The following is a 13,083-nucleotide window of genomic DNA, read 5'->3' as shown; positions in this document are numbered from 1 at the left end:
GGAAAGATACACACTGAATGAAAACAATCGATGTCATGGACTTGCAGTAGATAGTCGACATTCTCATAAATTCTGGCACTGGGACTTGTTAGGGGCAAGCTGGGGTCATACAGGGGCTGTAAAACCAATTTCCCGGCACGTGCAGGCTCTGTGGACGCGCAACGGCGCCACGCTCGTGTACCCGTGCCATGCCGTTATTGTGGCCCTGGATGTGGAGACGTCGTCGCAACACTTCCTCACTGGACACTCTGACAAGGTGCGTCTGTTGTGTGCATCTTCGTAGTCGCTGCCTTCTACACTCACGGCCCAACCGGTGAATCCACGGGGCCGTGGACAGTAGACATGCAATGATTGATCACCACCCCACCATCCCCACAGTGATTCCATGAATTGTCTTTATTTGGGATTGCATTTAAACATGTTATAACAATTTTTCTTGTGCTGTCTTGTCTGTCTCATATATACCGTATGTCTCAAATCTTCCGTCTGTCTCATTGGTACTGTTTCATAGGTTATGTCTGTCCCCTTTATTCTGTTAATTTGTGGTGCGCTGCACGGCATGGCGCGCGGCTCTGTGGTTCTCGGCAGGTGTCCGCTCTGGCGTTTGATGGCAACACGGAGATTTTGGCGTCCGGGCAAAGCGGCCCTCAGGCTGTTGTGCGAATCTGGAACTTCCAGAAGAGAAGCTGCCTCGCCATGTTCAAGACGCACGCTCATTCACTCTTCTCGCTCAGGTGCGGAATGTGCCGCTGGAAGAGGACGCCTGGTTACAGTACATAACGCCTGCCGATTACATGTTCATAAACATTGAACTAGTAGCTGTGCTTTGTGGCCCTTATTATCAGGGGCCCGAGAACGTCAGGTTGGGTACTGGCTCAAGTGAGCAAAATCATGCTTAGCTTGAGCCGCCTTTGCCATGATAGGATTTCCATGAGCTGAACATGAGACGAGCCGTGGCTAAGAAGCTCACCTGACTTTGGAAGCAATTGAGTGGCTCCAACGTTGAGTTGAGCTGTGTTAAGAGGACAAGCCAGGAGCCGTACTGTGATTAAGAATACTTTGAGGATTATTGAGTGTCCACGATGCTGCCTCTTTTGTGTCCTAGTCCACTCGAGGAGGAGCTTTGGGAATAATGTATGACATTGTTATATTTGTGTGTTCCCTAATCATGTGAATTTGCGCAGCTTTTCATGGAGTGGCGATGTCCTCAGTGGAGTGGGCAGGGACAGTCACGGGAAGACTGTGAGTTCATGCTCTTCAATATTACAATTATCCTAACTGTAATATGTTTAAGTTTTATATTGTCACGATCACCGAATGACCGACAGTAGCAAACCAAAACCCAATGAAGTTGTAAATAAATAAATAACGCTGTCATATGACTGCTACAAAAAAAATTCATGTTTTAGTTATATAACCAATATTTAGTTAATGGTGAACTTACTCGAAGCCTCACCATGACCCGAAAGTATTCTGCTCATGCATGAATAAACCATGGTCTATCCACTGCTGGATTAAGTCCTCTCCACGTTCACCACCTCCCAGGGCCTTGTGTTTTAACAATCCATCTCACTCCTGCATGTGAGCTGATGTCATCACTCGGTCTCTGCGGTGGCGGTGGTCCTGTTGGGCATGTTCATTCTTTTAGCTGCCACACAATTACGAGTGTTGTTGTCGATCGGCCATCACCTCTTCTCGCAATGTGTCCTGCCCAAGCCGCCCACTTACGTTTCATAATAGTCAATGTCATGTTTAGTTTTGTGTATTCAGAGACATTTATATATGAGGAATTTATTGATTTAACCCCCCCCCCCTCATAATTTTATGAATTGTCACAATTTCGGGCCGTGACTCTATTAAAGAATCTTACAATAATTTGGCATTGTGATGCATATGGACTCTCTACTGACTGCAAGGTTAATGTGAACCAATTACATACGACATATACCGACCTCAAATCACCCATTCTTACATCAAGAGTACAACGCATAGATTTTAAGCTTAAGAAGCGATTGTAATGATTGAATTGAAGCAGCGTCACGCTGCCTAGTATACACAGTAATCAAGTGCCATGTGGTTGTGTGTGGTGTTGAGATGGTGGTGGTGTGGGACACCTCTGGGGTGACTCACAGGAGAGATGTCCTCATCCTCGCCAAGGCCCACACGGGTGTGGACGTGCAGACGATGGTCATCTCGCCGTTCGACGAATCGAGGTGTTGCTCCCGTCCTCGCCGCTCCCCTGGGACGAGGCGCCTGTGTCAGTCGTTGATACAAAGCTGTGTGCGAAAGGCCAGGGCACACGGTGTTTGTACGTTTCTGCAATGTGTTATCTGTGTAGTTAGTATCTTCCCTTAAAGGTAATGTTTGAGGTCTCAAAGTTGTTGGGACTGCTACAGGTAAATTTAGAAACGTGCGTTTATACATTTCCGCATCATAAGCCACTTTGTTGAGCTGTCATTTGTGGCCAGCTTGCTTCTGAAAGAGAGCTAGATAGCTCAGTGGGCCTTACCTCGTAAACTAAATATAATAATTTAGTTCACATTTGAGCGACCCAGGCTTGGCAGGGGTGCTCACTGCTGGCGTTGCGTCCCCAGGCTGGTGTCGTGCGGGCGCGACAACGTTCGTGTGTGGCGGTTGCAGAACGGCTCCCTGCGATCCTGCGCTGTTGACCTGGGCGACCTGCACTCCACAGAGGTCACCGATGTCGCCTTCCAAGAGCGCAGCCCGGCACTCGACGACAAGCGGCTGTGAGCAACCATGCCTCACCTCTCCACAGGGCCGCACGATGCTTGTGTCACCTGCGGATGGCCGCAGCAGCCCCTATCCTATCACTCGGGGTCATGAAACAACAAGGCGACTCTTAAGATATTCCCGGATCAATGTTAAATTACTGTTGATTCTTCATAGGATTTGTGTTGAACATTTAAATTGTTTAATAATAAGCTTGCTGTCACATGTAGGCTGAGACGTTTTCATTTTACAAAACAAGCCTGAGCATTTGAAACTTAAAATGCATTCGCAACACAAAAAGCTGTGCTAACATCTTGTTTTACTTAAAGAGGTGTAATATATGTTAGTAATATATTCCATATTTTAACAATTATAAAAGCACGTTGTAGTTCTTTAGTTTCAAAGTCAAGTCTTCAGTCGCCTAGTTTGGCAGTTTCTAAGAAAACGAGGCGCACGGCAATCGGTCGGTGCACGTGCTGAACCTTTGGTCTGCATGTGCTGAGCTGCATTCACTGCAGCAGCACCGTGATTTTTCCCGCAGGTTCGCCTGCACCCAAAGTGGCCACATTCTGGACATTGACTACAAGCACAACGCCGTGCGGGAAGTCACGCGCCTCCGCCAGCCTCCGAGCCGCTCCCCTCGCGAGCGGCTGCCCGACCAAGGTGATGGGCACTTGGTGAATTGGCTTTTGTCATAGCTTCACGTTCAGAGAATTTAATGATGTAACGTGAGGCCGGCCAGTTTGTTAGTTTGTTTAAGGTGAATGTCGAATTATCTGCGAAGCGCACAGAGAAGGTGAGGGAGGCTAGCCTTGCATGGTTTGGGTACGTGTCGGTGGAGATACAGAAAAGGTGGAATAAGAAGGGCTGTCGAGATGTCAGCACAGGGCATAATGAGGGCGAGTGTGAGAAGGAAAGACAAGGTGGATGGAGATGTGAGGAGAGAAGAGGAATAGAATAGAAGGGAATGGAGAAAGAAAATCGAGCACCCGACCCCAGGCAGTGATGGGGCTTCTCGCTGAGAAGAAGGAGTGCATTAAAGGTGTCACATGTGGAACATTGAGTTTGTACGTGAAACCTTTCACTCTCTTGACTGTGAAGTCTTCCGAGTAAAACACATTTTAATTTGTTTATTTTATGGGCCTCGGCTTGCGTAGGCTTTGGGCTGGCCCTGACTCGCTTGGCCGTCTCGCGCTGGTTTTGTGTGACCGGCTCTGAAGACGGCACGGTGAGAGTGTGGTCCCCAGACTTCTCCCGCGTCCTCCTGCAAACCGGTGCGTAGACATAACCAGAAATTAATAAGTGTTCTTCTGTCAATGAGTTACTTCATTGTATTTAGCATATTGTCATGGAAGCAGTTGTACGTGCAACAGGATTTAAATAACGTGTACTTTGTAGCAGTGATAAACAAAACAGTGGCCACTTGCTATAATGAGCATTGGATGGCGAGCATTGGAGATTGGTAATGCAGAGTGGATAATGTGAACAGTGGTCATCATGAAGCTCTCTCACTGATAAAGACATTATAAATAAATGTAACTTGTTCATTTCTCTTTAGCCCCTTGTAACATCCTGGCATCACGCGCTCTGTGCCCACCATGGCGTCTCCGTGTCACTCCAAAGACCTGGGAGGTGCCGTGTCTCTGCTGGGAGTATCGGCGGACGGACGTCACGTGCTGGCTGGCACACGCACGGGCCACCTGGCCCGCCTGGATGTTGGCGGTCGCAGCTACGCTACGGTGACCAGGTCACCGGTAGGGCCGTTGCTGGACTTCTCCCTGGATCTCGAGCGCCAGCGGGTGGCAGCAGTGTCCACCAACGGCTCGCTAACAATCTGGGACCTCGGCACCGGGCAGCAGGTAATATGCGTTGAGATTATTTAAATTATTTTGCTGCTATAAATGTCCTCATGATAAGCCACTTTGTTGAGCTATCATTTGTGGTCAGGTCGCTTCTGAAAAATAAGTTCATACCTAGTGGGCTTTTCCTGATAGGATGGGCATGGTTTAGTTATATTTGTACGTTTTTGAGTGATTTGTTAGCCTTTCCTGTACTTTGCACTCCTGTTGTGTGTTTGTACTGTTTGTTGTCGTAACGTTCTTCTGTGCCCCTGCTGGACATCTCTGAAAAGGAGCTTTATTGCTCGTCAAACTCCTTCAGTATAAATAAATATTCAGATTCCGACCCCCTCGGTCAGTTGATCAGCCCGAAAATTCAAACTTGGCGAGGTAACATATCGTGTGATATTAATGTAATTGTGTTATTTAGGAAGGTAAAGGTGCAGCCCTGAAATAGCTTGCCACCGAATAATTTACTGTAAAGGCCTCCACTAGATATAGAGAGCCCTCTTAATCACAGTTTGGTTTATTCTTCCACCGCGGTCAGATATTTTGGGCGAGGTGTATCTTGGCAACCTCACAGCTTAACATGTTTGGCAGTTTTATAGATATTTATTATCCACCAATCTTTGCCTCAGAAGTGCTGGATGAGAGGCCTACACCACCACTGTTGCGATAATAACTTGTATAGGTGCTTTGCAGAAGCACAATTTTATTTATTACGAGGTCCATACACATTGCGACCGATTATAAAGTTGAGCTCTCTGATGTGTTTATGGGTTCTACTGCGTCATTGTTCAGCATGACGTCCAACATTTTTCTCCCGTGTGCTGGGAACTTCTCTGGGAACTGAACTGCTTAGCACAGCTGCGAAAAGCTCTGCAACACGATTGTAAAGTCGATAGAATTTGCCAGCACACGATGACACGTGAACGTCATCGCAGCTGTACGAGTTCAGCGGTGCAGAGGACAGCGCCTGCACCGTCAGCTGCCACCCACAGCTGGAGAGATTCGCCTGCGGATTCAGCAGCGGCTCCGTGCGAGTGTTTGACGTCGTCGGCGCACGCCTCTTGGCACAGCACCGGTGGGTACTTGGCGATCGTACGAGCGGCCAGATCATTCCGCACAAAAAAAACTGCACTTTGTGACTGAACGCTGCGGCTTCTCAGTGTCCACGACACCCGGACATGCCGTGCCTTGTCTCTTCCCTCTGCCCAGGCAGCACCGAGGAGAGATCACGGGCCTGGAGTTCTCTCCGAATGGGGAGCACATGTACAGCTGCGACGCCAGGGGCTCGCTGGCGCTTTACAGCGCCATCTGCAAGGAGCACACTCTCGTCAGGCTGCTCAGTGCGTCCACTGCCTGGAATGGACCTAAGCTCGCCTTATTTTCAGCAGTTGTAACAGTGCAACCTCCACCACCACCGACGATTAGAATAATTCTCAGCAATCGGCATCACAATGCAATTCAAGCTTCAATTATTTTTTTGTCTCGTTCGATCTGCCTGGCTTGTTCCATTTCCCTGAAGGCAATAATTTAGTTCAGCTTGGCAACACCCACGGCCATTACTCTCACGTATATCCTCCAGATGCCACCAGGCCATGTAGAGAACTTATTCCCTTTAATTCTGCATCATCACTGACTCGCCAATGAAGCCAGTGATGTTGGAGCAGTGATTTAACGTGGCATTAGACCTGAGCCTCCCGCCCATCCCAGCTGCAAGCCGACCACACCTCCCATGACGAACGGCACAGTGTAGTCTCTTCCTGTCGCCGGTGCCGAGTACAGGCGGCGTGGTGGCGCGGGGCACGAGCTACGCCCCCAGCGCCCTGGCCGTGAGCGGCGACGGCGCCCACCTCACCTTTGTGGGGCCCTCCGAGTTCGCCGTCACCGTGGCCGACGCTCGCTCGCTATGCGAGGTACGCGCGCCCGGCGCCGACCCACAGTTTCCGACGGAGCAATTGTTCATTCGCAGGACGAGTGTTTTATCTCTTGAATGCTGGACATCCCCCCCCCTCCCCTTTGTGTAAAATGCGACTAACGTGCGATGCCTCCTCAGCTTCTGCGCGTGGACGTGAGCATCATGGACGCGTCCAGCCCCACCCTGGACCAGGCGGAGCGCGTGTGCTTTGGCCCAGCGGGGCAGCTGCTGGTGGCGACCGCCTCTGGCAAAGTGCTGTGGTTCGACGCACGCACTGGACGACTGCTCAAAGAGGCACGCGCTGTGTACATTTGTGTGCATTCACGTCCGCAATACGATGCTGGAGTCGTTCCTACTTCCTAACCATGACACGTATATTAACGACATACTCATATTCGAGCAAGAGTATGTAAATGTACGTGGCATTTGATTTTCAGCGGGATTGTCTTATCGGTGTGTGTGTGTCGGCGTGTTTGTCCTTGTGGCAGGTGAGGGACGTGCAGGGTGCAGGCTGTTCTGCCTTGCAGGTGAGTGAGGATGGCGCCATTGTGGCCATGGCGAGCGATGCGACACTCCGGGCCTGGGACCCCGGGAGCGGCCTCGACGTCCAGGTGAGCCGCGCCCGGCGCAGCGGCGCGCGATCGTCGTTCCCCTTGCACCGAGCGGCGGGCTCTCGGCGCTCGTGGTGGTGAGCGCGAGTGGCCGCTTGTGACGCACTGGTGCCGTTCTGCCCTCTCAGGCGTTTGTTGGGCACTCACAAGAGGTCCGCCGGCTGCGCTTCACAGGCCGTTGCCCAGGCCTCGTCAGTGGGGGCGGCACCATCTTCATGTGGGACTTGGCGGGCTACGAGTCGGAGAGCACCGAGCGGACCGGGTCAGTCGGCACCCTCTCTCAGATGTTGATTTTCAGGAGAGGTTTTCCAAATTTGCGTGGCCATCGTCGTTATCATCATCAGCATTGCTAACAGTAACTTATTTCCCTACGTGAACAAATAATATGCACTAATGTGAACATCTGGGGCACTGCCTTGATGTGGTGAAGAAGCTTTCGAGCCTTGTAGGCCGCAGACTTGAGTAGATATCCTGTAGAGGGACACCCATACCAGTCAGGTACGTAACGAGAGGCGAGACAAAATTAGATTTTTTTTCTCCAACCCGCACTGACTAATGTGATGAAGTATTGTCACACTACCCCTCCACCCTTGACTGACCCACTTAAACCACCGTCCACAGTTCTCAGTAGCTGTGTACTCACCAGGAATAGCGTCGGATGGGACGTCTTCTAGATTTGACTATCGCTACGTACGACACACGAATTCTGTGAACTTCAGTTCGCATTGTACCTAGCCTCTGTAGAATAATAAAAACATATTTAATTGGAATAAATTGATGCAGTGTAGAAGTTATGGCTTTGATTTGTCCTGTACACATTTCATTTCAAGTTGGTGAGGATTATGCCTGCTTGGACCATGCGTGTACATTCGTGTCGCTTTATGTCTCCATTAATAAACTTTTTCTGCTATTGCAGTGGAAGGACTGACCATCCGTTGCTGATGTGGTCTCCCGGTGAGTCATGTTTCATCCCCGATGGTCAAGAGAAATGCATGATGCTTAGCTCAGTGTTTCAAATCTTGCAATCAAAAGCTAAAGACACAGGAGGTAGCCAAGCGTCTCAGGGGGTTAATAGAGTGTCATAGCTGGTCTGAGATTTTGACCAGCACTTTTGGGAGATTCTGAGTTTGAATCCAAGTTTTAGGCACCTGTGATTAAACCAAATTGCCTCGTGTAGATACAGAGTTGATGGTCTCAGCTGGTGCAAAATTTATATTTTTAGTTTATTTGCTTAATTTTGAATATCAGCCATGTAACATCTCACTTCGTGCCAAATCTAGTATGGATAAGAAGCAAGACAAAGAGACCAAAGCAGCAATTCTGTGGTTGCACTATTCGCAAGAGTTCCTCATTGAAAGATAATTCTCTGATAAGATAATGCCAAAAACACTTGAAATATGATTATGGGGGTGGAAAAACAATTTTTCAAATGACACTGTCATTCTGCATTGCATTTTTACTAACCAGTTGTAAATACAGCTCAGAGGTTTTTGGGAGAGTAACTTGCAGCGTCTACTCCGGTGCCACCCTGGGGTGTGCTGTGTGGAGCCTGGACCGTGCTAAGTGTTTGTCATTGCAGGGGATCGTGTGGGATTCGCATTGGGGGACAGCGGAGCGCGCGGCGGAGACTCTCAGCCCCACACGCCCATCCCCTCCTCGCCCCATCGCTTGGACATGACTGGCATCAGCCCCTTGGCTCACACTGGTATGATGATGACGATTACAAATTAGTAACAATAACATGTTTTTCCACCATTTATTGTAGCAGTTCATCGTATTACAGAATTGCATCAGTGTGGAGAGGTTAACATTTTATTGGTGATCATAATAATGCCCTTGAACTAATAAAACCTCACTGAGTCTCAAGGCTTTTTCACGATAGGGCCTGATTTGGGATGTTTTGTAATTTCCACAGTGTTCCATGAAAGGCTTTGGCAACGGTTGGTTGAACATGCCTGACAGTGCACGTCAGCAGTCTTACGCCGCGTGCCGATAAGCATCGTGTGATCTGAAAAGCGCTGATGCGATCGTAGACGCGGGCAAATTTTGAACGACAGCTTGGCGATTATATCTTCCCTCCCAGGGGACAGTCCCGGCAGAGTGCGGGAGGGAACCGGCCTGGACTGCCTATCCGACCGCGCCGTGGTTATTGAAGATAACATCCCAAGCCGCAGGGATATCTCCTCCCTCCTGCAGGCCAGAGAGAAATGCGATGACCAAGAAGTGAACATCATGGAGAGTAAGTCTTCACACAGAGGGCCATTAACAGCACACTCTGGGTCCTTTTTAACTTTGTGTTCATCGGTCGTGATGGGACACCACCTCACTGCACAAGAGTGCAGAATTGCCTCTTTCAGAGTGTATGAATTTACCAAAAAGTTGAGTCATCTTCACCTTGTAATGCAATGATTGTTTGTCAAATTTTAACTGCTTTGCAGGAGCCACTGATGGAGATGAACATATGCCTGCCTCCTGTGCCCAACCAAAGTCCTACAGGCACTTTGTTCCTCACTTGAAAACATCGGCTCCTTCCAAGGTACTGGGTGTATAACATGCTGTGAGTACAGACCACAAGGCTTTCCTTACATCATAGTCAAGGCTCATGGTGCGTGTCGTCTTGTGTCGTCACAGCGGAGGCGTGGAGCGACGGGCGGGGCGTTGCTGCGATTGTCCATGGTTGTGGGATTCAATGGCAACGCTCGGGGAAATGTGATCTGGAATCCAGATTCAGGTACTGATGCATGTTGGTTGTATCCTTTTGTTTTTTTTCGCTTGCTGCTTTGGGTTTTTATTTAATATATTCGTTTAACAAAAAGCTGTTTGGCCTTTTTCAGAGGCACGCTGGTAATCCAGCACTTTGGAGCCGAAGCTTTGTGGATCACGGAGTAGTGAAACTCTAAAACATTGATGAGCATCGAGTGCTATCCCCTCGCATGTGTGGGTCTCCTCTGTGCCCTCCAGTTCCCTCCCTCGTGCGAACATTCTTGACTATAGAATTGGCCAAACATCCGAAAACAAGAGTCTCCTGAAGAAGAGTTTCAACACTCAGCGAGGCTTAATTATAATTATCAGTTGCAGTTTTTATACTTTATCCTCACACAATTTGGACAGTATTTGTTTTGCAGAACAGTTTTCCCTTTTTATATTGTATCTCTAATGTACCCAGGTCGCTGGTACATTTCATTGACACCATCTCCTGCTTATATTATTATGCATTTGTATTGTTAGCAATGCCCCCATCATTTTGGGCATCAAACATGCCGAGTGCTCGCAGGTGCCCCAGTGCAATCAACAGATCATTTGCTGCTGCCTGTAGGATTGTTTGCGTACACGTGCGGTAGCTTGCTGGTGCTGGAGGACCTGCACACGGGTGCGCAGAGACACCTCCAGGCCCACACCGAGGAGATCTCCACGCTCGCCTCATCCCACGACGCAGAGGTTTGTCTCTCGCGAACGAGGAACAACCCTTGGGGTGGTGGCTCTGTTATTTATTTACACTTGTTTACCCAGGAAAGCCTCACTGAGTCTGCTGCCAGCATTGGGATATTTGGCCAATTCCAGTTACAGTGTATGTTTTTTTAGCTATGGTAGGAAACCGGAGAACCCAGAGGAGCCCAGTGCAGAATATGGGGGGAACATACAAACCCCACGCAGAAATGCCACGGAGTCGGGAATCGAGCCCAGGCCCTCCTTGCTGTGAGGCACGAGTGTTATCACCGAGCCACCCTGCCACTCGATTTGGTGCCTTGGGTCGCTCTTTAAGTATTTTTGGCAATGCCAAGCCTTGCGACTCCAACACGTGTGAATCACAACAAAAGTTTCTTAAGCATACTGTCGAAAAAATGACAATAACACTTTTGTAGCCAATATTACGATTCATAATAGGTTTTAGAGTTCAGCCATGTAATGATCTGACCAAATGTTTGCCGTTAAGACCCTCCACCACCTGACACAGAACAACAAATTAATAATCTTGGGTACAAGCGTTTAACGCACCAATTACTTCTCGGCCACAACGCAAGCAGCCGTCTTCAGGTGGAGAACAGGTCTGTCGAGAAGGCACCAATTACTATTTCTGCAGCTCATCAGTAAGTTGTCGAACTATTCCAAAGTGTAGTAATGAGATGCGGCATTTCGTTTTAACTTCAAGTCAGAATAACAATCCAGGAAGTCAGAATCGTGACTGACAAAAAAAAATCTATTACCGATTAAAATAACAAGAACATTGTTTGCCAGGTTCTTGCATCAGCCTCGGGCGGGCGCGGCGACACCGGCAGCCAGATTTGCGTGTGGGACGCCCGCCGCGGGTCCTGCGAGCGGGTGTTGTCTCGTCACAGGCACGAGGTGCAGGCCATGGCATTCTCAGCCGACAACAGCGTCCTCCTGTCCGTAGGGTGAGTCTCCACTGCTGCTCTCTTCGTTGTTTACATTTCAATGTGCACAAGCCTGGCGGGACCAGTCCATTGGGCGAGTCATATTTTTGTGGCTTTGGTGATGTGCTCTTGCCCAATTTGCCGCTGCTGCCGCCAGCAAAGATTGAAAGCCATCGATCTCATTCCAGGGGACTACCGAGAGAGGATGGTGGTGCTGTGGGACACCAGAACGTACGCCGTCATTGCCGCGACACGCGCCGTGTTCCCAATTAACGACGTGTGCCCCGACCCCTCGGCCGCGGGAGCGTTCGTGTGCGTGGGCAGTGGCGCTATCGCTTTCTGCCGAGCACAGAATCTCGGAGAGAAGACGATTCTGCAGGTGAATAGCGTTTTCCTCATTGACCCTCGACGGGATACACCTGATGTTTGCAAATGCGAATTCACAGAGACTCAACGTGTCTTTGCGCTGTTTTGTAATTAAATTCCACTGTGATTTTTTACTTTTGTACAGTGGATGAAGGTATTTAATTGGGTGGCTGGCACCCTATACATTTCTCCACCACCTGAGTTCAAATCCATATTCAATCCTGAATGAGGGGCCTCCTCCCGTTAACTGGATCTGATATGAGCATCCAGTGGCAGTGTTGATAGTTACATGATGTCTTGCAGTACATCTCTGGTGATGTAACTTTTCTCCCCGGTCCGATTAGCTGAGTGCGGCCCCTCTGCCCAACGGTGCCGGGGCGAGCGAGCTCAGCGCGACTGTAGTGGGGCCCGACTCGCTGCTCTTCACGGCGTCCGCGTGTGGCCGCGTGGCTAGCGTGGGACGCAGACCGCCGGCGCTGCCTCCTCTCGTGGGACGCAGACACGGCAGACATCGGTACGGCGTGCCGAGCCGCACAGTGGTCCCGTGTTTCATTTAGGTCTTTTTGCATTTCAGAAATTCTATAGCGGCATGATGTTAAACAATGCCAATGGGGTTTAAGTAACGCGTACATTTTGATCAGACTTTTTCTCTTCTGTCTGTCTCCAAATGAGCCTCTTGAGCATGGAAATTAACTCTGATATGACGAATCACAAAATCTCAACTCATTTGTCGGCGCACAATTTTGTTGATTGTACGAGCACAACCTAACCACTGACACGTTGATAATTGCACCTAGGTGTGCTCTGCTGCCATGGAAACCGGCTGCTGAGTGGTAGCAGCAGCAAAAGGATCCGCCTGTGGTGCGTGGAGAATGTGAGCGTCACGATGGAGGGCGGCGTGAGAGAGAGGTACGGCACGCACCGTCGCCTCGTCCGCACATTCCGGCTTGTGTCCGTGGCAGGCATCATCTCTCACATCCTCATGCAGACCTGGACCCATCGTTAAAACTGGACAAGGCACTGCATCTTCGTGTAAATAATAATAATAGAAATAATGTTTATTTTTACATGGCGTCGTTCATGCAAATTGTGTGCCGCAATAGCTGATGTGCCATAGACAAGTTGGAAGGCAGCTAGGTGGTGATCCATTGTAGTCCTCTACATATTAAGATCTTTCTCAGCGAGTGTTAATACATGTCGGAGAAAACCGGAGAACCCGGAGAACATCCACGCATGTGAGAAGG

General features: G+C 49.4%; 1 protein-coding gene across 1 annotated transcript in view; it reads left to right on the top strand.

Moving 5' to 3' along the window:
• LOC133340966 (WD repeat-containing protein 90-like) overlaps positions 1-13,083 on the top strand; it is a 34,662-nt gene that overhangs the window by 10,285 nt on the left and 11,294 nt on the right. The window contains 25 exon segments of the mRNA XM_061549513.1: positions 146-256; positions 589-734; positions 1,185-1,242; positions 2,095-2,213; positions 2,595-2,747; positions 3,272-3,393; positions 3,888-4,004; positions 4,354-4,589; positions 5,513-5,652; positions 5,787-5,917; positions 6,357-6,487; positions 6,628-6,783; positions 6,978-7,100; positions 7,229-7,362; positions 8,017-8,054; positions 8,680-8,805; positions 9,184-9,339; positions 9,539-9,636; positions 9,732-9,831; positions 10,417-10,538; positions 11,337-11,495; positions 11,664-11,852; positions 12,184-12,291; positions 12,293-12,353; positions 12,637-12,748. Of these exon segments, the coding sequence (XP_061405497.1) occupies positions 146-256; positions 589-734; positions 1,185-1,242; positions 2,095-2,213; positions 2,595-2,747; positions 3,272-3,393; positions 3,888-4,004; positions 4,354-4,589; positions 5,513-5,652; positions 5,787-5,917; positions 6,357-6,487; positions 6,628-6,783; positions 6,978-7,100; positions 7,229-7,362; positions 8,017-8,054; positions 8,680-8,805; positions 9,184-9,339; positions 9,539-9,636; positions 9,732-9,831; positions 10,417-10,538; positions 11,337-11,495; positions 11,664-11,852; positions 12,184-12,291; positions 12,293-12,353; positions 12,637-12,748 (3,146 nt within the window).

This window comes from Lethenteron reissneri, chromosome 10 (assembly GCF_015708825.2).
Source record: "Lethenteron reissneri isolate LAM-NWPU_2019-01 chromosome 10, ASM1570882v1, whole genome shotgun sequence".
Lineage (NCBI taxonomy): Eukaryota > Metazoa > Chordata > Hyperoartia > Petromyzontiformes > Petromyzontidae > Lethenteron > Lethenteron reissneri.
The sequence above is the reverse complement of the archived record's forward strand: the minus strand, read 5'-3'. Positions and strand labels throughout refer to the sequence as shown.